The sequence below is a fragment of the Argopecten irradians genome, chromosome 12 (assembly GCF_041381155.1).
Source record: "Argopecten irradians isolate NY chromosome 12, Ai_NY, whole genome shotgun sequence".
Lineage (NCBI taxonomy): Eukaryota > Metazoa > Mollusca > Bivalvia > Pectinida > Pectinidae > Argopecten > Argopecten irradians.
The window spans coordinates 28,652,886-28,680,320 of record NC_091145.1 but is presented as its reverse complement, the minus strand read 5'-3'; the positions used below and the strand labels follow the sequence as shown (position 1 = coordinate 28,680,320).

The following is a 27,435-nucleotide window of genomic DNA, read 5'->3' as shown; positions in this document are numbered from 1 at the left end:
ACCGGAAGCCGGGGACTGGATAAGGATGTTTCTAGGCGTGACTGTTCCGTCGCTCCTTGACCCCGACTCTGACCTCAAATCTGATTGGTCTTTGTAGGGTCCTTTCTTACCTCCGTTACTGAAGAGTGGGCCAGGGACTACAAAATTATAGAACCAGTAATTTCTTAGGTACACAGTTTCTAATTAAAGTGATACATGACATTGATAACATTTAAAATTGCATGTTATCTGTTTTTGACATTTTGCTATGCTGAATAAAAGGAATAAGTACAATAAAATCATGCTTCATTGTTTGTTGATATAAAAGTAAAAACACAAAAAACAAAGCAGAAATAGCAATCAATTTTACAATTCGTTTAACATTTCATTCGACTACTTAAAACTCATTCAAAACATGAATCTGAAAAAGTCAGATAAAAAATCTAGGACAAGTACCACTATATTCAAGAACTGTGACACATACATACAATTGTATCTATATACTAATTAAAGCTTTGGTATAGGCTTATTAAAACCATTACGAGCTAGAAGCAAAAAAAAAAAACCCCACAGTTATTGAAAAAAGTTAATTCTGTTTTCATACCAAATCAAACCACATGAAACATGTCATCTATCCCTAAGAGTCGACGACAACGTCCAAGCCTGACGACTTTTCATCACATCCAAGCTCTTTCATTGGCTGTGTCATTTGTTTCGATGGGATCTTCCCCACTACCTTAGCCCAGGCATTTTTTGATTTAACGACTGGATCCTGGAAAGGCTTGGGGCTTGTTATGCCGTTTGGAGGGCCGCATGTCCCACTGTGCAGCACTGCGAACGGTGCTCTGTACGTCGGTTTTACAAAGCCTACCGACCTACCTTTAAACATTGGATTAAGTGAGTCTACACCATAACATCCAGGTCTCGGCACCACTATATCAAAATTGCTGTCAATGTCTTTAAGAGTATCTACTTTTGACCCAATTTTGGCATCTTTGAAAATCGGTAATGGCAGAGGTCTCCTGATTTGTGCAGATCTTCGGAGACTTTGGAGACCAAACCCTGCTTTCCTAAGTAGAACATCCCAGTGATCAGATGCTGATCTTACTCGTGGCTTCAGTTCATGTTCAAGTCTATAAATATATGTTCTGTTCTGATTTGCAGACTTTTTGTTTGTCTTGCTCTCAAATCTATATTGCCTTTTACTTAAATTGTCACTGTAAGCATGGCTGCTTCCATTTTGGTGTCCATAGCGACTACAATCATTGTCGCTATGGTAACTTAATAAGCCACTGTCAGTGTTTCCATAGTGATTATTATTGAGACTGGCTGATGAGCTATCAGTCCAAGGTTGTACAAGGGAGGATGGGTCACATGAGTGAATGTCCATGGAAATTGGGGTGTGCATACGAGGTTTGGTGAGAATTATGTCTTTATCTAGGTCATCTAGTGAAGTGAGAACAAGGTCGTTTAGTGCAGGGGAGTAGGATTGTGCTGAGTGCTCAGGTGTGACTGTAAAAACACAAGGAAAATACAAGGACAACAAAAAGAAAACAATGCATATAATGTGAATGGTCAAAGTATAGCATTAGCTTTTCACACCTTGGAAAACTTAGACTAATTTGAGTTATTATTTGTTTTCGTTAATTCTCTGTAGATCAAATGTGATTAAAGACAACGTGCTAAAATTTAGATCGTCAAAAGAGTGCACTTACAGTATACAGTATAAAACATATGACACCGATATACTGATTTTTTCTTCAGTCGAAGTTAAGCAGATTATTGAAATACAATGTTACAAAGTTATTTAAAGAAATCATGTTATGGCATTCAATTTCTGAATTCATTACCTTAACTACAAACCTTCGTATGAGAAAGAGAACTGATTTCAAGTAAATTGATATTTAATACTGCGGTTTTCCACTGGAAAATTAAGAATAATTAATTTAGTAAATAATTTATTATTAATAAGGTGAAAATCTTAGTAAATTGTGAGTGCACCATACCATCGTCGTAGGATTTCCCATTCATCATTGATACGCTGACATTCTGTTTGGATTTCTTAGCAGGCTTCTGATTGGATGCATGGTAACCACCCGTAACGCCATTCAACATGTGACCCTGTGGTGGCATCGATTCCACTTCCACTAGTAAAGGAACATGACATGTTGAAGTAATTCAGGTATGTACTTTTTATTCGTTAGACCTTGTCGATAATCATTATAAATATATTCAGTTATACAAAAATATGTACCTATATAAGTCCCATTCCTTTTATAGGAGAATACAGAGTACAAATACACTGTAATGCTGCCATCCAGATGACAATTTGATTTGTCTTTGTAAAGCATATTCCTGTTGTAACCGACCGAATTCAGAGTACTGCAAACCTGTATGATTTTGTACCAACTGACTAGCTTTCCTGTAGAATCTGACAATGTCTAAACTTGCTGCAACTAGCCTACCAGTGTTGTAGGATTTGGCAATATATATTTTTTGCTTTTCTTGTAAGATTAGACAATAGCTAAATATGTTTTGCTTTCCTGTAGGATTAGGCAATATCTATAAATGTTGTAATTGACCTGTCTTTCCCTTATAACCTGAAATTATGTATATAAGGTGTATCTGACCTGTCCAGTAGTAGTAGACACTATCTATATTATACTGTATCTGATCTGCATCTCCCTATATGAACATAAAATATGTATATATGTTGTATCTGACCTGTTCAGTAGTAGTAGACACTATCTATATTATACTGTACCTGATCTGCCTCTCCCTATATGACCATAAAATATGTATATAAGGTGTATCTGACCTGTTCAGTAGTAGTAGACACTATCTATATAATACTGTACCTGATCTGTCTCTCCCTATATGACCATAAAATACGTATATAATGTGTATCTGACCTGTTCAGTAGTTGTAGACACTATCTATATAATACTGTACCTGATCTGCCTCTCCCTATATGACCATAAAATACGTATATAATGTGTATCTGACCTGTTCAGTAGTAGTAGACACTATCTATATAATACTGTACCTGATCTGGCTCTCCCTATATGAACATAAAATACGTATATAATGTGTATCTGACCTGTTCAGTAGTAGTAGACACTATCTATATAATACTGTACCTGATCTGGCTCTCCCTATATTACCATAAAATATGTATATATGTTGTATCTGACCTGTTCAGTAGTAGTAGACACTATCTATATAATACTATACCTGATCTGCCTCTCCCTATATTACCATACAATATGTATATATGTTGTATCTGACATGTCCAGTAGTAGTAGACACTATCTATATAATACTGTACCTGATCTGCCTCTCCCTATATTACCATACAATATGTATATAAGGTGTATCTGACATGTCCAGTAGTAGTAGACACTATCTATATTATACTGTACCTGATCTGCCTCTCCCTATATTACCATACAATATGTATATAAGGTGTATCTGACATGTCCTGTAGTAGTAGACACTATCTATATAATACTGTACCTGATCTGCCTCTCCCTATATTACCATACAATATGTATATAAGGTGTATCTGACCTGTTCAGTAGTAGTAGACACTATCTATATTATACTGTACCTGATCTGCCTCTCCCTATATGACTATAAAATATGTATATATGTTGTATCTGACCTGTTCAGTAGTAGTAGACACTATCTATATTATACTGTATCTGATCTGCCTCTCCCTATATGACCATACAATATGTATATAAGGTGTATCTGACCTGTCCAGTAGTAGTAGACACTATCTATATTATACTGTATCTGATCTGCCTCTCCCTATATGACCATAAAATATGTATATAATGTGTATCTGACCTGTCCAGTAGTAGTAGACACTATCTATATTATACTGTATCTGATCTGCCTCTCCCTATATGACCATAAAATATGTATATATGTTGTATCTGACCTGTCCAGTAGTAGTAGACACTATCTATATTATACTGTACCTGATCTGCCTCTCCCTATATGACCATAAAATATGTATATAAGGTGTATCTGACCTGTCCAGTAGTAGTAGACACTATCTATATAATACTGTACCTGATCTGCCTCTCCCTATATGACCATAAAATATGTATATATGTTGTATCTGACCTGTTCAGTAGTGGTAGACACTATCTATATTATACTGTATCTGATCTGCCTTTCCCTATATGACTATAAAATATGTATATATGTTGTATCTGACCTGTTCAGTAGTAGTAGACACTATCTATATTATACTGTACCTGATCTGCCTCTCCCTATATGACCATACAATATGTATATAAGGTGTATCTGACCTGTTCAGTAGTAGTGAACCTGATCTGCCTCTCCCTATATGACCATAAAATATGTATATATGTAGTATCTGACCTGTTCAGTAGTAGTGAACCTGATCTGCCTCTTCCTATATGACCATAAAATATGTATATATGTAGTATCTGACCTGTTCAGTAGTAGTGAACCTGATCTGCCTCTTCCTATATGACCATAAAATATGTATACATGTTGTATCTGACCTGTTCAGTAGTAGTAGACACTATCTATATTATACTGTACCTGATCTGCCTCTCCCTATATTACCATACAATATGTATATAATATAAGGTGTATCTGACCTGTTCAGTAGAAGTAGACACTATCTATATTATACTGTACCTGATCTGCCTCTCCCTATATGACCATAAAATATGTATATAAGGTGTATCTGACCTGTCCAGTAGTAGTAGACACTATCTATATAATACTATACCAGATATGCCTCTCCCTATATGACCATAAACTATGTATATAAGGTGTATCTGACCTGTTCAGTAGTAGTGAACCTGATCAGCCTCTCCCTATATTACCATACAATATGTATATAAGGTGTATCTGACCTGTTCAGTAGTAGTAGACATTATCTATATAATACTGTACCTGATCTGTCTCTCCCTATATGACCATAAAATATGTATATAATGTGTATCTGACCTGTTCAGTAGTAGTGAACCTGATCTGTCTCTCCCTATATGACCATAAAATATGTATATAAGGTGTATCTGACCTGTTCAGTAGTAGTGAACCTGATCTGCCTCTCCCTATATGACCATAAAATATGTATATAATGTGTATCTGACCTGTCCAGTAGTAGTAGACACTATCTATATAATACTGTACCTGATCTGTCTCTCCCTATATGACCATAAAATATGTATATAATGTGTATCTGACCTGTTCAGTAGTAGTGAACCTGATCTGTCTCTCCCTATATGACCATAAAATATGTATATAAGGTGTATCTGACCTGTTCAGTAGTAGTGAACCTGATCTGCCTCTCCCTATATGACCATAAAATATGTATATAAGGTGTATCTTACCTGTTCAGTAGTAGTGAACCTGATCTGCCTCTCCCTATATGACCATAAAATATGTATATAAGGTGTATCTTACCTGTTCAGTAGTAGTGAACCTGATCTGCCTCTCCCTATATGACCATAAAATATGTATATAAGGTGTATCTTACCTGTTCAGTAGTAGTGAACCTGATCTGCCTCTCCCTATATGACCATAAAATATGTATATAAGGTGTATCTTACCTGTTCAGTAGTAGTGAACCTGATCTGCCTCTCCCTATATGACCATAAAATATGTATATAAGGTGTATCTTACCTGTTCAGTAGTAGTAGTGAACCTGATCTGCCTCTCCCTATATGACCATAAAATATGTATATAAGGTGTATCTTACCTGTTCAGTAGTAGTGAACCTGATCTGCCTCTCCCTATATGACCATACAATATGTATATAAGGTGTATCTGACATGTCCAGTAGTAGTAGACACTATCTATATTATACTGTACCTGATCTGCCTCTCCCTATATGACCATACAATATGTATATAAGGTGTATCTGACCTGTCCAGTAGTAGTAGACACTATCTATATAATACTGTACCTGATCTGCCTCTCCCTATATGACCATAAAATATGTATATATGTTGTATCTGACATGTCCAGTAGTAGTAGACACTATCTATATAATACTGTACCTGATCTGCCTCTCCCTATATGACCATTAAATATGTATATATGTAGTATCTGACCTGTTCAGTAGTAGTGAACCTGATCTGCCTCTCCCTATATGACCATAGAATATGTATATAAGGTGTATCTGACCTGTTCAGTAGTAGTAGACACTATCTATATTATACTGTATCTGATCTGCCTCTCCCTATATGACCATAAAATATGTATATAAGGTGTATGTGACCTGTTCAGTAGTAGTAGACACTATCTATATTATACTGTACCTGATCTGCCTCTCCCTATATGACCATAAAATATTTATATAAGGTGTATCTGACCTGTCCAGTATTAGTAGACACTATCTATATTATAGTGTACCTGATCTTCTTCTCCCTATATTACCATAAAATATGTATATAAGGTGTATCTGACCTGTTCAGTAGTAGTAGACACTATCTATATTATACTGTATCTGATCTGCCTCTCCCTATATGACCATAAAATATGTATATAAGGTGTATGTGACCTGTTCAGTAGTAGTAGACACTATCTATATTATACTGTACCTGATCTGCCTCTCCCTATATGACCATAAAATATGTATATAAGGTGTATCTGACCTGTCCAGTAGTAGTAGACACTATCTATATTATAGTGTACCTGATCTTCTTCTCCCTATATTACCATAAAATGTTTATATAAGGTGTATCTGACCTGTTCAGTAGTAGTAGACACTATCTATATAATACTGTACCTGATCTGCTTCTCCCTATATGACCATAAAATATGTATATAAGGTGTATCTGACCTGTTCAGTAGTAGTAGACACTATCTATATTATACTGTACCTGATCTGCCTCTCCCTATATGACCATAAACTATGTATATAAGGTGTATCTGACCTGTCCAGTAGTAGTAGACACTATCTATATTATAGTGTACCTGACCTGCCTCTCCATATATTACCATACAATATGTATATAAGGTGTATCTGACCTGTTCAGTAGTAGTAGACACTATCTATATTATACTGTACCTGATCTGCCTCTCCCTATATTACCATAAAATATTTATATAAGGTGTATCTGACCTGTTCAGTAGTAGTAGACACTATCTATATTATACTGTACCTGACCTGCCTCTCCATATATATTACCATACAATATGTATATAAGGTGTATCTAACCTGTTCAGTAGTAGTAGACACTATCTATATAATACTGTACCTGATCTGCCTCTCCCTATATGACCATACAATATGTATATAAGGTGTATCTGACCTGTTCAGTAGTAGTAGACACTATCTATATTATACTGTATCTGATCTGCCTCTCCCTATATGACCATACAATATGTATATAAGGTGTATCTGACCTGTCCAGTAGTAGTAGACACTATCTATATTATACTGTACCTGACCTGCCTCTCCATATATATTACCATACAATATGTATATAAGGTGTATCTAACCTGTTCAGTAGTAGTAGACACTATCTATATAATACTGTACCTGATCTGCCTCTCCCTATATGACCATACAATATGTATATAAGGTGTATCTGACCTGTTCAGTAGTAGTAGACACTATCTATATAATACTATACCTGATCTGCCTCTCCCTATATGACCATAAAATATGTATATAGGTGTATCTGACCAGTCATTCCAGTATGACCAGTCAATATTTACATGCATGTAATACTGTCGCTTACCTGCAATTCCTGTAGGATTCGGTATCATCTGCTAACTGTATAGATAACACTATAAGTGAAATGTCTTTCCTGTCGAATTAAGCAATACCCGTGTCTATAAATGTTGTAACTGACTAGTCTTTCCTGTATGACCAAACTATCTGTCCTGTACTTCCCGGAGTAGTAGTAGATGATATGTATATATGCTGTGACGTACCTGCTTTTCCTGTAATCGGCTGTTTCCCAAAGACATTGCTACTCTCTTCATATGAAGGTACAAGAAGGTGGCGGTCTTCCTTACTCTGTCAAACGATATTTAGTTTATTTAAAAAAATAAACAGATAAAATCAGAAAGCTTAAAAGCTTTAGAACTCACGATGTCGTCGATGACTTAACACATAAATACAGATCACTAGGATTTACTAGGATTTTGGCAATATTTTCTGGTTTGAACAATTAACATATTTATTAATATAATTAATCCATCACATACCACTTCCCGTGTATCGGTGAAATCTGTAATTAGAAATAGATGAACATGGTCAGAATTCAGTATATTACCTCATCACAATCGTATTTCTATCGTTGTTACACTTGTGTAAAAGGAAACCATTATGGGTTTAAAATAACGAAAAAGATTTATAGATAAATAGCTTGCAAGAAAACTTTGATTTACTTCAGTGAATTTAAGAGATCGTAAATGATTGTTGTAAATAACTAGCTAAGATTCCGTGCTTCATTTCAATGATTTCCACTGTGATTTTCAATAATTTAAGAGAACGAAAAGGATAAAAAAAATCAATTTACTTGAAAATTATTTTGTCATAATTAAACATTGACTAAATGGCTACATACATATCTTAACAAACATAGGCATATTCATGATTATTAATCTGATAAAGCCACTGATTACTCCATTTCCGAAAAATATACGTTGTTTATACCGTAGTGACAATGCGGAAGGGTGATAACTCTTGTCAGATTATGATGCGGTTTCACTTTATCTTCACTGCAATTAGCTATCGAATTATAATAAGTTTAGATGACCAGCATAGACAATCACAGAAGTTAGCTGTCGAATTATAATAAGTTTAGATGACCAGCATAGACAATCACAGAAGTTAGCTATCGAATTATAATAAGTTTAGATGACCAGCATAGACAATCACAGAAGTTAGCTGTCGAATTATAATAAGTTTAGATGACCAGCATAGACAATCACAGAAGTTAGCTGTCGAATTATAATAAGTTTAGATGACCAGCATAGACAATCACAGAAGTTAGCTATCGAATTATAATAAGTTTAGATGACCAGCATAGACAATCACAGAAGTTAGCTATCGAATTATAATAAGTTTAGATGACCAGCATAGACAATCACAGAAGTTAGCTATCGAATTATAATAAGTTTAGATGACCAGCATAGACAATCACAGAAGTTAGCTGTCGAATTATAATAAGTTTAGATGACCAGCATAGACAATCACAGAAGTAAGCTATCGAATTATAATAAGTTTAGATGACCAGCATAGACAATCACAGAAGTTAGCTATCGAATTATAATAAGTTTAGATGACCAGCATAGACAATCACAGAAGTTAGCTATCGAATTATAATAAGTTTAGATGACCAGCATAGACAATCACAGAAGTTAGCTGTCGAATTATAATAAGTTTAGATGACCAGCATAGACAATCACAGAAGTAAGCTATCGAATTATAATAAGTTTAGATGACCAGCATAGACAATCACAGAAGTTAGCTATCGAATTATAATAAGTTTAGATGACCAGCATAGACAATCACAGAAGTAAGCTATCGAATTATAATAAGTTTAGATGACCAGCATAGACAATCACAGAAGTTAGCTATCGAATTATAATAAGTTTAGATGACCAGCATAGACAATCACAGAAGTTAGCTATCGAATTATAATAAGTTTAGATGACCAGCATAGACAATCACAGAAGTTAGCTATCGAATTATAATAAGTTTAGATGACCAGCATAGACAATCACAGAAGTTAGCTGTCGAATTATAATAAGTTTAGATGACCAGCATAGACAATCACAGAAGTAAGTAGCTATCGAATTATAATAAGTTTAGATGACCAGCATAGACAATCACAGAAGTTAGCTATCGAATTATAATAAGTTTAGATGACCAGCATAGACAATCACAGAAGTTAGCTATCGAATTATAATAAGTTTAGATGACCAGCATAGACAATCACAGAAGTTAGCTATCGAATTATAATAAGTTTAGATGACCAGCATAGACAATCACAGAAGTTAGCTATCGAATTATAATAAGTTTAGATGACCAGCATAGACAATCACAGAAGTTAGCTATCGAATTATAATAAGTTTAGATGACCAGCATAGACAATCACAGAAGTTAGCTATCGAATTATAATAAGTTTAGATGACCAGCATAGACAATCACAGAAGTTAGCTATCGAATTATAATAAGTTTAGATGACCAGCATAGACAATCACAGAAGTTAGCTGTCGAATTATAATAAGTTTAGATGACCAGCATAGACAATCACAGAAGTTAGCTATCGAATTATAATAAGTTTAGATGACCAGCATAGACAATCACAGAAGTTAGCTATCGAATTATAATAAGTTTAGATGACCAGCATAGACAATCACAGAAGTTAGCTATCGAATTATAATAAGTTTAGATGACCAGCATAGACAATCACAGAAGTTAGCTATCGAATTATAATAAGTTTAGATGACCAGCATAGACAATCACAGAAGTTAGCTATCGAATTATAATAAGTTTAGATGACCAGCATAGACAATCACAGAAGTTAGCTATCGAATTATAATAAGTTTAGATGACCAGCATAGACAATCACAGAAGTTAGCTATCGAATTATAATAAGTTTAGATGACCAGCATAGACAATCACAGAAGTTAGCTATCGAATTATAATAAGTTTAGATGACCAGCATAGACAATCACAGAAGTTAGCTATCGAATTATAATAAGTTTAGATGACCAGCATAGACAATCACAGAAGTTAGCTATCGAATTATAATAAGTTTAGATGACCAGCATAGACAATCACAGAAGTTAGCTGTCGAATTATAATAAGTTTAGATGACCAGCATAGACAATCACAGAAGTTAGCTATCGAATTATAATAAGTTTAGATGACCAGCATAGACAATCACAGAAGTAATGCAGAAGACAAAACTAATATTGAAAATGACTTCTGACTTAGTTTAATGTTCAATTGTTTGAGGTCCTGGAACAGCCAGTCAGCGGCAATAAGAGACGAGCAAAAAGACATAACACAAGGACAGAGGTTTAGTCTCGGTACCTATAGTATCGGCCTCATGTATGACGTTTTACCCAAGGTTGAAACAGGGAAAAAATAATGAAGTACTTCCCAGTGGTAAAAATGAATCATGAGCGTGTACTTATCTTTGATAATCTAGGGGTTACTAGCTGTAACTGTCATTATATCCACCCCTGAAATATGTCATAGTAAAACTGAAGGCTATATGTGCGGCAACAGACGTAACGGGTAGTTCAGTGGTAAGAAAAAGAAGACTTACTTTGTGCTTCGGGTTTACTTTCCTCGTTGAATCTAGGAAATAAGAAAAAAAAGATTGCTTAATGATATAGTTACTGACACAGATATAAAATGAAAAGAAAAAACAACTGTTGTTGCGTTTTATACAATGTATGGGTAAGTCAGAAAAAAGATCATGTAAACGCCGTTTGTACCTGTACTGCCGAGATCGAGTGCAGAAGAAGTACGCCGCCAAAATGGCTGCTAGGAGGACAATACTACAACCAATGGTGGATAAGACGGCGATGCCCACAGTGGTCTGAGCCCAATTAGTGGTAGTCGTACTACTGGAGGTGTAACTGCTGACAGAGGTGACAGGAAATGTGGCGAAGGTGGCACCAGACAGGGCGGTGACCGGGGTACCGTCAGCCTGCTGCAGGACTGACAGAATCTCGGAGGAAGTCTCGAAGGTCTTGGTAGTCTGAAGGCCATCCAGGGTATCAGCTGAGGTGTCGGACACAACGTAAATGAGGCTCTCCGACCTGAAATAACCACATTAATGTTACATGAGTTTGTAACATTTCGTTTAAGATGTTACACCGCCGACAGAGCAAAAGCAATATTTGTTATATATGTCAACTTAACACAATCAGTACCTCATTCCATGTACAGCATAGTGTCATGGATTGCTTTTGGGATACAATGAATTGTTTCAAATACCTTTTTTTCTGAATCTTTTACGAAGAAGCTCAAAAGTTTGATGATAAAAGTAATCTGAAGAAAGATATTAATACATCTGCACATAATTTTTATAGATAAAGTAATTATTTATCGGGTGTAGCATCTTTAATGATTAGTGAGTTATTAAACTTTAAGATGCTACACCGCCGATGAATGGTATTTTCCTCTATCAAAATTTTGAACAGTGTTTTTGTTCAGTTACCTAAGTTACTTACTTTACACCATACCACCATTTAAAAGTTTGATCATCTCATTTTACTTGAAGATAGAAATATAAAAAATAATTAATTGCGTCCCGAAAAAGACCATGACACCATGTCCTCTATCAAAAGCAAAACAAGTTATTGTTAATTGGACATATAATTACATTGTACATGAGTAAATGCCAATTATCGATCTGTCGTCGGTGCAGCATCTTGAAACAGAGTATCGTTATGGGCAAGTTTGTGTGTAAATAGAGACCCTTTAGCGTTATAAAACAATTCAGCCTATTTGCACTTTGAAAGTTTTCCTATAATGAGTATCACACTTCCAGTGTATTAGCGCTGTCTTATACCTACTGTGTTGCTAGGAGACGGCGTCGCGCTGTAGACGAAGTTCCCTGGTGTTTCCAAATCTCCACTCGTGTTGTCACCGGAAACAATGTCTGAAGAGCGGTGCGGAGGGCGTTACTGGAAAAAGGTACAAAGGGCATGTATTGATCTTACCAATCTTATCAGACTTATAGAATTAAGACTATAGTCTCTCATTAGTAATTTTATCCAAATAACACGGTAATTCCTTCTAATCTAGTAAGAAAATATACATTTATCTCTGTGTATTTCTTATGAAATACAAATATGAGATTTTCTATTGGTTATTTCAACTGTAATTGTACTCAATTATTTCTAAAAATTTATTTTTGACATACCAGGTACGATATTTGATGGATATGTACTAGTATATTTCATAATATCATTGTCAATCGCAGAATTTAAATTCCAATTTAACTTTCAAAATAGATACATTTCTGTTCTGCATAATATGGAATATATGTGTACTTTCTTTCACGACTTGGAATTTTATATCATTTCGTGTGTAGAATGGTGAGAATAATATACATGTATAAAACAAAATCGTTGTTTTTATATTCGTGTCCTGACATCAGCCACCATTTTCGGTTACCCAGGCGATTTACATGTATACACTAAGATTAATATTAACTGGTGTGACATCAGCCACCGTTCTTGGTTATTGAGGAGATTTACATGTATACACTATGGTTAATATTAACTAGTCTCACATCAGCCACATTTATCGGTTACCCAGGCGATTACATACACTAAGGTTAATATTAACGTTAGTTTATTATGTCGCCTGGGTCACAGAGGATGAGTAGTTTCTACACAATGAACATTTTAAGTTATACAGTATGTTGTAGTGTCAGTGTTAAACTTACGTTTGGGCTGAGACGGTGGCCACATCAACGCTGTGGGTCAGCACCACGACAGACGTAGTGGCAACAAAAGTGTCAACACGTATCAGACCGGACGATGACGTCACCACATTAGCCGCCGTGGTCACCTCAGCGATGACATCCATGAAATATCGTGTCTCTGAGAAAAGGTAGGTCTGGTCTTGTATGGAGAAATCTCCAGAACTGGATCCAACGGTAAATACCCCACCACTACTGAGCGTTAGAAAAGCTAACGTGTCTGTAGCCCCGACCGTCAGTCCGAAATCTGTTCCCGTCAGTGTTGTAATGACGTCACCATTTGACGCCTCAGTCGCGCATTCCAGTGAAAAAAAATGGGAAGCTGTCCCTGTGACGGTGGCCGTGTCCAATACATCGATAATGTTTAATGTCACTGCTGCTGTAGCGGTGTTGGTAGGTGAACCGCCGTCTTTAACGAGAACTTCAAAAACAATCGAGGTGACAGTTTCATAGTCTACTACCTGCTTAACAGTGATGACTCCTGTATTGTCAATCTGTAAATAAGTAGTCCCCAAAGGGAAAGCTGTCGATATTTCAAAGGTCATCTGTGCGTTTAATCCCGAGTCTCCATCTGTCGCTGTAATCTGGACCACCGTCGTCCCGATGGGTGAGTTTTCCACTAATGGTTTTGTGTAGGAGGCAGGATTACACACAGGGGTTAGATCGTTCGAGTCAGTCACAATGATATGAACGTTCTTGTCATAGTCAAGTGTAGGATTAGTTGTGTCTTTCAAATTTATCAAAAGGTAATAGTCAGTAGTTGTTTCATAATCAAGAGTGTTAATGTTCGTAATTGCGCCATCGTTTAGACCTATCTGAAAATCGCCACCCTGGTTGCCACTGACGATTGTGAAGTCTATGGTGGCACCGGCAGCATGGACTGGATTTGTAGAAACTGTACCAATTGCAGAACTGGTAGCCACACTCTCCGATACAGTGAAAGTAAGGTCACTAGCTGCAGGGCTGTTAACAGGGTCTAAGGTAACGCTTAGAGTTGTGGTTGCAGACCTGTACGACACACCTTGGTCTTCTGCTTGGATCACCAGGCTGTAGGTATCGGAGGCAGCTGTTAGCGACCCGAGAGTCATCACTGCACCAGATATTGAGTCAACATAGAATAGATTGTCGGGATTACCACTTGTTATAGAGTATCGAAGATCACTATTGGTTCCTTCATCAGTGTCAGTTGCAACTACAGTAGCCACTGTGGTAGATGTGGCGGCAGTTCGTAGTACAATGGCTGTGTAGGGATTAGTTGCAAACACCGGGGTATTGTCGTTGATATCTGTCACTGTTACGGATAAGGTCGTTGTCCCTGTGTTGGGTGTTGCCCCATTGTCTACAGCCTCTACAACTAGAACGTAGGAGCTCAGAGATTCACGATCCAGTGTGTTTGCCATGACAAGTTGTCCATCTGATGATCCAAGGGAAAACTTTAGTGCTCCATTTCCTGATACGATGTTGTAGTCGACCCTACCATTAGCTCCTGTATCACTATCAGCGGCATAGAAACTAAAGACTGTATCGGACACACTAACACCTTCGCTGATAGCGTAATTGTACGTAGATTGGCTGAATGTTGGAACCTGATCGTTGACATCGTTAACGGTTATGGCGATGGAACATGATCCTGTGAGAGGTGTTGTGCCGGTATCAACAGCGACAACAGTCAGTAGATAGCTAGATTGTGTTGCAGCACTAAGAACAACAGTAGTGGATACTACCCCGGTCGTACCATCTATTGTAAAATCAGAGTTACCTTCTCCTGACAATATTGAATAACTTATTGCAGCATTAGTGCCAGAATCAGCATCTGTCGCGGCTACAGTACCCGGGGAAGAATTAGCGACCAGACCTTCGTCTATGGACCATGTATACAATGTCGAGGCAAACACAGGGCCATTGTCGTTGATATCTGTCACAGTAATTGCAACAGAAACTGTATCTCTCTTCGAGGCATCATTTCTGTTTTCAGCTCTAATTACAATAACATAGCTCGGCGTTGTCTCCCTGTCCAGCGAACCAACAACTGTTAATACTCCTGTATAAAGTGAAACAAAAAACTTTCCCTCAACATTACCAGATTGGATGACATACTTTAGATCTCCAGCAACACCCTCAACAGCTCCCGACAAAATAGCATTCATGTCGTAAATATCTGTATTAAGGGCAATATTTTCTGCAATTGTTACAGCATCATTTGTCGACGCTACTTGAGGCTGCGCATATATAGGATTCACAGCAATATTTACAGTTGCTGTTGAGGACCTAGCTGGTACTCCTTGATCTAATGCTTCAATAAGAAGGATGTAGCTTGGTGTTGTCTCATAGTCCAGCGTACCCAGTAGTTTGATATCTGAACCAACCAACTGGAAAGCTGTGCCTGTGTTACCTCCAACTAAAGAGAGAACTATATTCGCGTTAACGCCACTGTCGATATCGCTTGCTGTCACGGTTCCTACTGTGATGCCTGTTAACTGATTTTCATCAACACTAAATGTGTAAACAAGTGAAGGACTAAAATCAGGATCGTTATCATTGACATCTGACACTGTAATATCAAGCGTTGCATCCAAAGTTGAACCATCTCCGTTATCTGCAGTAATTGTCAGAGAGTGACTTGCAGCCGTCTCCCTATCCAGAAAATTAGACAAGATGATTTCACCCGTCGTAGAATCTATCACAAAAAGCCCTGCGCCATTACCAGCCGTGATTGAATAGGATATGGTAGTGTCTATGTCTTGGTCTTGTGCCGTTACTGTGAAAAACGTTGTCCCAGTAGCTGTATCTTCCGCTTGGGTGTCTGTATATGCATTCCCCGCAACATCGAAAGACATTGGAAATTCATCTACATTGGTCACTGATACATACACAGTAGTTGTTCCGGTCAGTGGTGTAGCACCGTTGTCATTGGCTGTGACGATTAACGTGTACGATTGGGTAGTTTCGGCATCCAATGTGGCGGCTGTTGACAATAGCCCCGCGGTGCTGATGTCAAATTTCCCATCGGCATTTCCACTTACAATAGTATAGGTTAAGGCCGCATTTACTCCGTCATCTGTATCTGTTGCTGAAAGATCCTGCACAGCAGTTGCTGCGACTACATTTTCAACAACCGACAGTGAATAGAAAGAATTGGCAAAGCTAGGAGTTATGTCATTAAAATCAGTCAATGTAATAGTCAGAGTAGCATCGGCGGTCAGTGTGCTGACCGTGTCCGTCACGCGTATGAGTAGACTGTAACTTGCGGTTGTCTCTCTGTCCAATGTACCATACAGAAATATTTTACCGGAAATTGAATTCAAACTGAATTTCCCGTCTCCATTTCCGCTTTGAATCTGGAACGATTTTGATCCAGACGCTGCTGTTGCTAACACCGTATGTAAGAGTGTTCCTATGGAGGTCGATTCTATGATGGTTTCAGTTGTTGGTAAGGCTGCAAACGTAGGGATGACATATATCTTTATGGTTAGATATACGGTTGTAGATAATGGCGTGGTTCCAGTATCAGAGACAACAATCATTAACTGGTAATCTGTCTGACTTGGTGAGTTTGCCACTGTCACCACACCAGATGTACTTATAGCAAAGTCAGTGTTTGTGTTACCACTGGTGATGGCATAGGTCAAGGCAGCATTGACCCCTGTATCTGCATCGGTACAGGCCAGCGTGTCAACTGTGTCACCAACAGTAGCAGACGTCAGTTGTTGATACAATACCGTTGGAGTACACGATGGAATGTTATCATTCGCATCATCAACGGTGATGGTCAGAGTAGCATCAGCGGTCAGTGTGCTGACCGTGTCCGTCACGCGTATGAGCAGACTGTAACTTGCGGTTGTCTCTCTGTCCAATGCACCATACAAAGATATTTTACCGGTATTTAAATCCAAGCTGAATTTACCATCTCCATTTCCGCTTTGGATCTGGAACGATTTTGATCCAGAAGCTGTGGTTGCTACCACTGTATGAACCACTGCTCCAATAGCGGTCGATTCTATGACGTTTTCAGTTGTTGGTAAGGCTGCAAACGTAGGGACAACATACACCTTTATGGTAAGGTATACGGTTGTAGATAATGGCGTGGTTCCAGTATCAGAGACAACAATCGTTACCTGGTAATCTGTCTGACTTGGTGAGTTTGCCACTGTCACTACACCAGATGTACTTATAGAAAAGTCAGTGTTTGTGTTGCCACTAGTGATGGCATAGGTCAAGGCAGCATTGACCCCTGTATCTGCATCGGTACAGGCCAGCGTGTCAACGGTGTCACCAACAGTAGGAGATGTCAGTTGTTGGTATATTACCGTGGAAGTACAAGATGGAGTGTTATCATTCGCGTCATCAATGGTGATGGTCAGAGTAGCATCAGCGGTCAGAGTGCTGACCGTGTCCGTCACGCGTATGAGCAGACTGTAACTTGCGGTTGTCTCCCTGTCCACTGTTCCATACACAGATATTTTACCGGAAATGGAATCCAAACTGAATTTACCATCTCCATTTCCGCTCTGAATCTGGAACGACTTTGATCCAGATGCTGTTGTTGCTAACACGGTATGTACAACTGTTCCTATAGTAGTAGACTCTATGACGTTTTCAGTTGTTGGTAATGCTGTAAACGTAGGAACAACATATACCTTTATGGTAAGGTATACGGTTGTAGATAATGGAGTGGTTCCAGTATCAGAGACAACAATCGTTAACTGGTAATCTGTCTGACTTGGTGAGTTTGCCACTGTCACCACACCAGATGTACTTATAGAAAAGTCAGTGTTTGTGTTGCCACTAGTGATGGCATAGGTCAAGGCAGCATTGACCCCTGTATCTGCATCGGTACAGGCCAGCGTGTCAACGGTGTCACCAACAGTAGGAGTTGTCAGTTGTTGGTATATTACCGCGGAAGTACAAGATGGAGTGTTATCATTCGCGTCATCAATGGTGATGGTCAGAGTAGCATCAGCGGTCAGTGTACTGACCGTGTCCGTCACGCGTATGAGTAGACTGTAACTTGCGGTTGTCTCCCTGTCCAATGTACCATACACAGATATTTTACCGGAAATGGAATCCAGACTGAATTTACCATCTCCATTTCCGCTCTGAATCTGGAACGACGTTGATCCAGATGATGTGGGTGCTAATACGGTGTGAATGACTGTTCCTATGGAGGTCGATTCTATGACGTTTTCGGCTGTCGGTAAGGCTGTAAATGTAGGAACAACATATACCTTCATGGTAAGGTATACGGTTGTAGATAATGGCGTGGTTCCAGTATCAGAGACAACAATTGTTAACTGGTAATCTGTCTGACTTGGTGAGTTTGCCACTGTCACCACACCAGATGTACTTATAGAAAAGTCATTGTTTGTGTTGCCACTAGTGATGGCGTAGGTCAAGGCAGCATTGACCCCTGTATCTGCATCGGTACAGGCCAGCGTGTCAACGGTGTCACCAACAGTAGGAGATGTCAGTTGTTGGTGCAATACCGTGGGAGTACAAGATGGAGTGTTATCATTTACATCATCAATGTTGATGGTAATAGAAACACTTCCTGTTTTCTTTGTCGTGTCTGATTGATCAACACCATGGACAACTACAACATATGACGCAGTTGTCTCCCTGTCTACATCAGTCGCGAGATAAATATCCCCGGTATTTTCATCGATGTTGAAAATTGATCCGAATGTGTTGAGGGAGTATTTGATAACACCGTCATTACCTGTGTCTGTATCGGTTGCGACAGCAGCAGTAACTGATGTACCTGTGAACATAAATAACATGAATTATATCACATTACCAATCAAATGATATTAATAATTAAGGTTATAGTTTCTTTAAGCCTTGGGCAGAGAATTATATGTTAATCAAGAACACATACTAACCAGGCCGGCAGAATTATATGCCATCATTAACACAACAGATCAAGTATACCGTCTAGTATTTGGAAGATACTGACTAAGAATCATACACACTTTGTGATACTATAACACCCCCACCTTGTCTTATTAAAATAAAAAAATCACTAATCTACCTGTTGAACAACATTAGAAGGTCTGGATGTCTTCTGACAGAAAGTGGAATTAAAGTTAGAATCCAGCAAAACAGACTTAAATGACCAATAAAATTGCCTTCATTGCCATAGCATGCACACGATGATAACTCGGGACGAGATAATAACATAATATTCTTTCACAGTGGTCCAAGTAAACTCGCCCGAAATGTGATTAAACTGCGATGAATCGTATAAGTTTATTTAACAATGCAAATAACAGGATTTTTATGCGGAAAAGAAAAATGGCAGCTTGCCCTTCTTTGGTACACATAAGCATAGGACGGCAATGTGAATATTTGATTGAAAAAGACAATTATTATACCTCAAATTTCAGTGTCACCAAACATCAGAAGTTGAGAGTCGTTCGTTCATTACTAAACACGACTCGAAACTTAAACATAATCTCCTCTATTTGGATCAGGAACCGGGAACATAAGTAACATTATCAACTAACGATTAAGTGTCATCAATCTAGAATGATTAAACCTAACAAGGCGTTGGCCTACCTATAGTGTCACTTTCCGGAAAGGATGTTGTGAAATCAGCTCCGAAAGCCGGTGTGGCCTCATTCACTGGGGAAATGGTAATAATGGCGGTCGCCGTGGAAACTAAAGCAGGGGCACCTCCATCTGTGGCATGTATGATAAGGGTACAGGAAGTGGCACTCTCGTAATCGAGGCTGGCTGTGTTCGTGATTTCACCGGATGCTGAACCAATAGCCATGATACATCCTGTTGCTGTATTCCCGCCTGTGTACAGAGATTTAGGTTCCTGTTTATAATTCTTGGTCTTCAAATGGTTTTGTAGCATATACCGCCTTTGCATATTACAAAATTAGCTGCCTTGCGGGTAGGTACCATTGAGACGTCATTATTTTGTGAGCGCAATTCACGTCGTTTTCTCCGAAAGGTATGACGTCACAATCAATACCTACCCACACGAGTAGATAACTCTGCCCTATGCAAATTCAGAATACTCCATCCAGACATATATGAATACTAAAAGGCCATGTATGTTCGGAAAAGTTGCAGTTCCTAAAGTTGGCGTTTGTTTATCGGACAAAAAGAAAGGATTCACTGGAAACGTCGGTTAACATTGTTCTGAGTCCTTACAATATATATTAGTTTCAAATTGCACAAAAAACAACTTTTGAGTTTCTTAAATTTTTAATTTTTAATTACTTTTAAATATGAAACATCAACATTTTCAGTTCAGATCTTTTCATTTCGGTATGCTTTATATATAAGAATATTGAATTTTGAAAAAATTCAAGATGTTAAAGAACTTACTATTGATAGAGTAAGTAACTTGACCATTGGTCAGTTTATCAGCATCAGTTGCAGCTACGGTCAGTAAGGCAGTATTGGGCGCCGTATCTTCAGCTATAGCTGCTGCCGGAGTGATGATTGCCTGTCCAATCAAACACAGATATGAGACCATGTAACAATCATGTGACTGCCATGTGACATTAGAGGTTCAGATGGTAAGGACTGAAGTTTTTTTCTTAATTTTCTAGATATAACCTGCTATCATGACTTTATTTTGAAAATATAAGCCTTTGTCGTAATGAGTGAAGACTCAACAAACAAAATAGAATACAAAAATATAAGTACGAAAATGCAATCTTAAGGAAATGAAGCATTTTTTTATACACATGTATTTCTAACTGCACTTCTGTAATTAACAAAGGTGTATTGTCTTATGACATAACATTTTCGCCTGGCAGGGATAATGCTGTAGTAGCAGTCTCGAACATGTTTGATTCTGTTTAGTTTCCTTATTTTAACCTCCCATTTATGGACGTGCTATGTTTAGATGGTGGAGGAAGGCCGGAGTACACCCAGCGGAAAGCCATTGATCATTAGTTAGTACTTGACAACTGCCCCACATTGTATCCGAACTCGTGACCCAGAGATGGAGAGCCTGTGATATTATGTCGGGGCATCTTAACTTCTTGAACACCGATGCTCCCACGTTACGCACTAAGCAGGGGCTTATCACTATGCCATGATTAATTACCAGACATGGTTAAAAACGATTGTTAATGGTTAATTGATTGTGTTACCTGGGCAAAAACGGGACTGTTATCATTGAGGTCATTGATGGTGACGGTCAGTGTTCCTGTGATCTTACTCCCGGTCAGTGTTGAGGAATAGGCCGAAATAGTGAGGGAATAAGTCTCCGTTGTCTCACGGTCAAGCGATCCGATGACAGAGACCTGGCCTTAAGTAGAAAATAGAGTTATACCATTTTGGTTACAATAAAATAATGATTAATTTAAGCATACTAAATGCTATGATTAGAGGATAAAGAAATGCACATGACATTTCAGGCGAAGATCCTTAGCTCACACTTCTGGGACTTTACGAATATTTCCATTCTACCCACCCTCGGGAACCACATTGTTTCCATTATACTTCGTTCATCAGGTAGCAATCTAGTGTAGGCTGATCATGTCGGGAACCGACAACTCATTCCAGTGTTTATCAGCGCATAATTCAATTTATTCTTTCATGACAATAAGGAATTCAATGACCAAATGCAAGTCATTCAGTTCAGGAAAGGTTTGATATTTTATTTATTGTGGAAATTAAGAGGAATTGATAAAATGTCTCAAACTGTTTTGGTGTGATTTTCCCTTTTTTTCTTCTAAAACGATCGTTTATACAAGTACATTTTTGATATTTCAAAGAAGAATAGTGATTTTATTTCAAAAGGAGACTTTAAAGAATGATTTTGTTTCAAAGAATGATTTTATTTCAAAGAAATATATGTGATGGGTTCTGTACCTGAGCTGGAGTCTATGCCAAACTCTGTGCTGGCCGTTTCCATGCTGTAGGTAATCGTAGAGTCAGTAGTTCCTGTTTGGTCAGCGTCAGTAGCAGAGATGGTCGCCACCAAAGATCCGGCACTGACATTCTCATCCACAGCTACAAGTACCAAAATTACAATCATTGTATCACCTCACAGCAACGATTTTCTTCATAATCGGTACAGTCTGTGCTAAGACAATAAACAGTGGTTTGTTTGTTAGCTTGTTTAGGCCCATCGACAGATATGATCATTGAGAGATACTTAATGATCTATATCGGTCTGGATAAATCCTTGTTTATTTCGCCCTTTTTTCCCTTTCCAAATTCTTATATTAATATAAACTAATGTTCACAATGGAATAATTTTACTAGCAACAACATAGCCTAGAGGCATCTTGACCTTTCATTAATTAATTAATGCCGTTCTAAATAAATCTCTTTTAGTTTTTCAACATTTCAATTCGTATCCTCTTCATTTTTGTCCATTGATTCCATTGATACATTCTACAAAATATCTGAGATAACTTTGAAATACTGAAACATAAATCAAATTCATATCTACCTTCAAGTTTGGGCAATAATCACAATACACCTGGGCCGTTTTCGGTTATTCGGAACAACCGGTTCGACCGTTTGTAAAAGTCATTATTTCATGTATAAATACTGACGGACCTGCAGTTTATGATACAGGCCTGTGAGGGCTTTGTCAAGGCTCGTCTGAAAACGATATAATATCACCAGGTCCGTCTTTAATTCATAAACGAACAACTAGGTCCGACCAGTCAAACCGCATAATCGAAAACGGCCCTGTACTTCAATACATACATGCAGTGTAGGTGCCTGATTCAGGTGCGGCCCAGACAGGTACATTGTCATCAACACCAGTAACGAACACCTGGACGGTCACTGTAGTGGTCAGCTTGGTGACCGTATCTCGGTCCCTGCATTTGATCACCAACGTCCAGCTATTAGCCTCTGTATCAACGTCAATGGTAGTCAATGTATTTACGTCACCACCGCCGGTCACTTCGAACTTTGTAGTATCACCTGGGAAACCATGATAACATCAACATGAATATATCAGTACGAAAACGCATGGTCAATACTAAATATCCAAAGAATGATAACAAGAATGATCGAGTAAAGCAGAACGTTATATGGTACACAATAAAATGGTGATGGATTCTTTCGTAGATTTTAAAGATTTTAAGATTTTTAAAGCATGTCTACAGTAATACACTTATGGGAAATATCATAAACGTTTCTTCTCAACAAAACATTCCTGTCGGCCAGTAACAAATGATGTTAGCTCTACTGCACAAATAAAGATTAGTGCGCAAATAGTTGAAACAAATGTTGAATAATAAGGCCAGACGGTTCATATTTTTCATATATCTAATCAGGGTGATAATGTCAAATACAGGTGTTTCAGAAAACATGTCCCGACTTTATTGTTTAATAAAAGCCAAACTCAGAATGGTATATTTATTGCAAAAGGTTCAAGCTGTAATAGCAATGAACGAAAAACAATTTCTTCATTCATTTTTCTGTGCATCATTTAGGTACATTTTCCTGTTTAAAAGTCACCTCTGATGCAGTTTTCATCGTAAAAATAACATTCTTTTACCACAATCATGTAGGTCTTTGTGATCGAATGTACCTTAGTAAAAACTAGTATATCATTGTTTTAGTGATGTCATTAATGACGTCATGATGATTATTAAGAAATCCTAGCTGTAAATTCTTGTATTCCAACAAATGGTGGTATCGGGACATCTTTTCTGAAACACTCTGTATGATGATAATTCATAACCAATATGGGGCCCAAAATCTCGATTCGATGAAGTTACAAGGTCAAGTAAGCCTGGACTACATCCACGTGTTGCCAAGTCACCTGTGGTTATAGTGTACACCAGAGTGGCGTCCTCTACATCAGTACAGCCTAGGTTTAGTAGGTTGGTTCCCCCCGCTGTTGTCTCGTCTATTGTCACGGGATACAATGCTTTCGTGCACACCTTTCAAAATAAGCAAAAATAACGGATAGCGAAATAATATACAAGGACCTAATTTAGTTTTTTTTTAACCTGGAAGCATACTTACGTAACTCCACACTTGAACGAACTCGAGTTTTGAAAATTGACAGGTTACACTACATGAAAAGCCGCTTAAAAGTGTTTGGCATGCTTGACTCCAGTAACATTTAATAAAGAAATTTCTTATTCACTTATTAGCTTTACTTCTCCACAATGTTTTATTCATACTGCTTTTCTTTGATTTACAATGTCTGTGCATTAGCATGGCAATAGTAAAAATTATTGTCTTCTCATTGGCACCACAATACTGGTGGCACAAAACGTCTCGTTTTGATATTTTCAGTGAAACACCATACAAATGGCGTCATGGTTCATCCGTAAGGCATAAAAGACACAAAGGTCCAGCTTGATGATCATGGGGCGACCCGTTCTATGGATTGTTATACTGGTTTGTTGGTTATTGAAGGAAGCATCAACATCTACAAGGAATAACACTTAAACCGCTAATGGACAAAAGATGAGGTCATTTATACGTTCAGTTGTCATGAAGAGCGTTAGATTTCTATTTAGTCAAGAGTCGATAGTCTGATACTTCATATAATGTAAACTTACTTATTTTAGCGGTATTTTTTTCTTAGCGTTTTTGCGCTTTCTTTTAAAGCGCTAATTCATATTCAGCGCTAAATTAAAAACATAATGTATTTCGGTTAAAAACTACCGAATTGCGCTAATATATATTTGCGTATATTTTTCGTAAATCCGTTGTATCAAAGTTAGATTTTTTGCGCCAAAATAAGTACGTTTACAGTATATAGCGAAGTATGTGACTGACGCTAACAATGTAAACATCCTAAACTTTAGCTTCACACACAATGACATAATCCTTACTTATAAACGTATTGCCACCGCACAATTTTGTCAAAAGGACATTATAAATGAAATCGAACCTAAAATCCCAACAAGAAATCTATTCGTGGGAAGTTTCAGGCAATCACCTGTTTGATTTCTTCAGTCCTTGTTTTGGAAAAAAGCAACATATTTCGCTTTGATTTGACAAATATAAACCCTATACATACCGGAGTATTGTCGTTGACGTTGTTGACATTAATAGTGACTGTAGCAGTGGCTGACTTGGCTGGGGCAATATCCAGATCGGTTATCTCGATGCCAATAACGTGCTGGGCGGCTGTCTCGAAGTCGAGGGGCTCGAACAATGTTATAGTCCCAGTTGTGATGTCGATGGAGAACTTGCTGGAGTCTGCTCCAGCTGTAACACAATCGTTAATCAATGAAGCGTGTCTATCATCTCTACTGTAAAACTAATGGTATTGTGGTAAATATATTTGTTTATGACCCGATTTCAATTTTCATAACAAAACAAGTTAGTGTATACTGTAAAGAGGTATATATTATTGATTTGTTTTCAGACTGACCTATTTGCATAAATCATTCGATAAATGAATTCAAAGAGTGTAGTCTGTGTTATAATCGGGGGGGGGGGGGGGGGGGGGGGGGTTCTAAATTATAATCGGGGGGGGGGGCTGTTCAATGTGATCTAGCTGTTCGACAATTTGTAATAATCTACTGATATTTCTTGCAGAAACATGTGCCGTACTGTTGGCCCCATGCCTATGTCATTCATGAATATGATGAAAAAAATTTTTGTTCGGAAATAACACAAAAGAAAATTCAACGAAACTGAGGAATACGAATGTAAAACAAATTCTAACTCAACGAAATATTTCAATTCGGAAGAAAAATTGTAATGTTAGATAACAATGACCGTCCTATGAAATTGAAGATGAAATAGTTTCAAATTTGACAACCTAAAATCATCATACCAAGTATAGCACAGGAAGTATGCTGGAAATCATAGGATTCGAGCAGGTCGTCATCAAAGGGAGTGGACTGGGCCACCAAGTCTCCAAGGGCGATGTTCTCGTCCACTGTGACAATGTAGGGAGCGTTGAAAAAGCCCGGGTCGTTGTCGTTGGCGCTGAGCACGAATACATTCACTGTAATACTGATGCTGAGGGGAGGCGTTCCTCCATCACTCACCTGAATCACCAGCTACAAGATAAAACAATGGTATTCTACCCATCACTCACCTGAATCACCAACTACAAGATAAAACAATGGTATTATACCCATCACTCACCTGAATCACCAGCTACAAGATAAAACAATGGTATTATACCCATCACTCACCTGAATCACCAGCTACAAGATAAAACAATGGTATTATACCTAGCCCAATGTTCAGTTACCAAGGTTGAATTATTCCCACTATAAAAACTACTTTTCCGAACATCTTTCAATTTTTAAAATGGAATGGAAAACGAGATTGATAGGTTTATTGTCACAAAGGGTATTCATTTACCATTAATACTATAGCATCACCTTCTGAACAATTTAAATGAAATAGATTAAAGGTTTATTTTCATAACGCGAGTCGTATCATGTTTCCCGCCGCTGTCCGAATAACCACGCATTAGGTATAGGAGAAACACCGACAACAGTAGATAACTTTCCATTATCTTGACTAATCTACTGTTGGATGTGTTTTTCTTACTTTAAACATGGCACTCTAATCTATGTACTATAATTCTACAGTGTCCTTCCACTGTGTAACTTATCTACAGTCACAGGTGAAAAGAACTACCCCTGATAACCAGTGTTCCTATTCAACTGTGACAATGGCTATTATGGAACTGATCTACGGCTACAGGTATATCACCTCTGACAGTAGAAAGGTTTGGTTACATAAGAGTATGTCCATGTATAGCATGAAATTTTCAAAAAAAATACACAAAATGGCCTTTTAACAAATAGATTGGTATGTTTTCACCACATTGTGAGTTTGGTATCAGAACTGTCAACATGTCGGATAGTAGCGGCGGGGACATGTTCATCACTCAAAACACTGTGGTGCAGATCAATCAAAACTTCAATATAAAAAAAAGAGATTTATTTTCGGATATATCCAGTGCAAACGAAAGTGATGACTGTCTTTTAAAAGCAATTCAAGAGGCCGGAAAGATTGAAAAGGAAAACCAAACCCTGACAAACCCTGACAATGTTTAATACAATGACAATGA

At 37.8% G+C, this 27,435-nt stretch overlaps 1 protein-coding gene across 1 annotated transcript; it reads right to left on the bottom strand.

The window, feature by feature from the left end:
* On the bottom strand, positions 1-26,918 carry LOC138305034 (protocadherin Fat 4-like). Its single transcript, XM_069245444.1, has 19 exons — positions 26,910-26,918; positions 26,546-26,557; positions 26,179-26,407; positions 25,414-25,604; positions 24,199-24,319; positions 23,130-23,351; positions 22,281-22,421; positions 21,557-21,714; positions 20,781-20,901; positions 19,998-20,240; positions 13,407-19,200; positions 12,529-12,639; positions 11,443-11,769; positions 11,271-11,302; positions 8,191-8,213; positions 7,915-7,999; positions 1,986-2,126; positions 584-1,491; positions 1-137 (listed from the first exon to the last, which is right to left on the bottom strand). The coding sequence occupies exons 1-18, from the start codon at positions 26,916-26,918 to the stop codon at positions 617-619; spliced, it is 8,835 nt and encodes a 2,944-aa protein (XP_069101545.1). The 3' UTR covers positions 1-137; positions 584-616.
* Between the last annotated feature and the right edge of the window lie 517 nt (positions 26,919-27,435).

Coding starts and splice junctions, on each gene's coding strand:
- LOC138305034 (XM_069245444.1), bottom strand. Junction 23,352..24,198: donor GGTGTACACTATAACCACAG/GTGACTTGGCAA, acceptor ATGGTTTCCCAG/GTGATACTACAAAGTTCGAA. Junction 2,127..7,914: donor GCCGATTACAGGAAAAGCAG/GTACGTCACAGC, acceptor TTCCTTTACTAG/TGGAAGTGGAATCGATGCCA.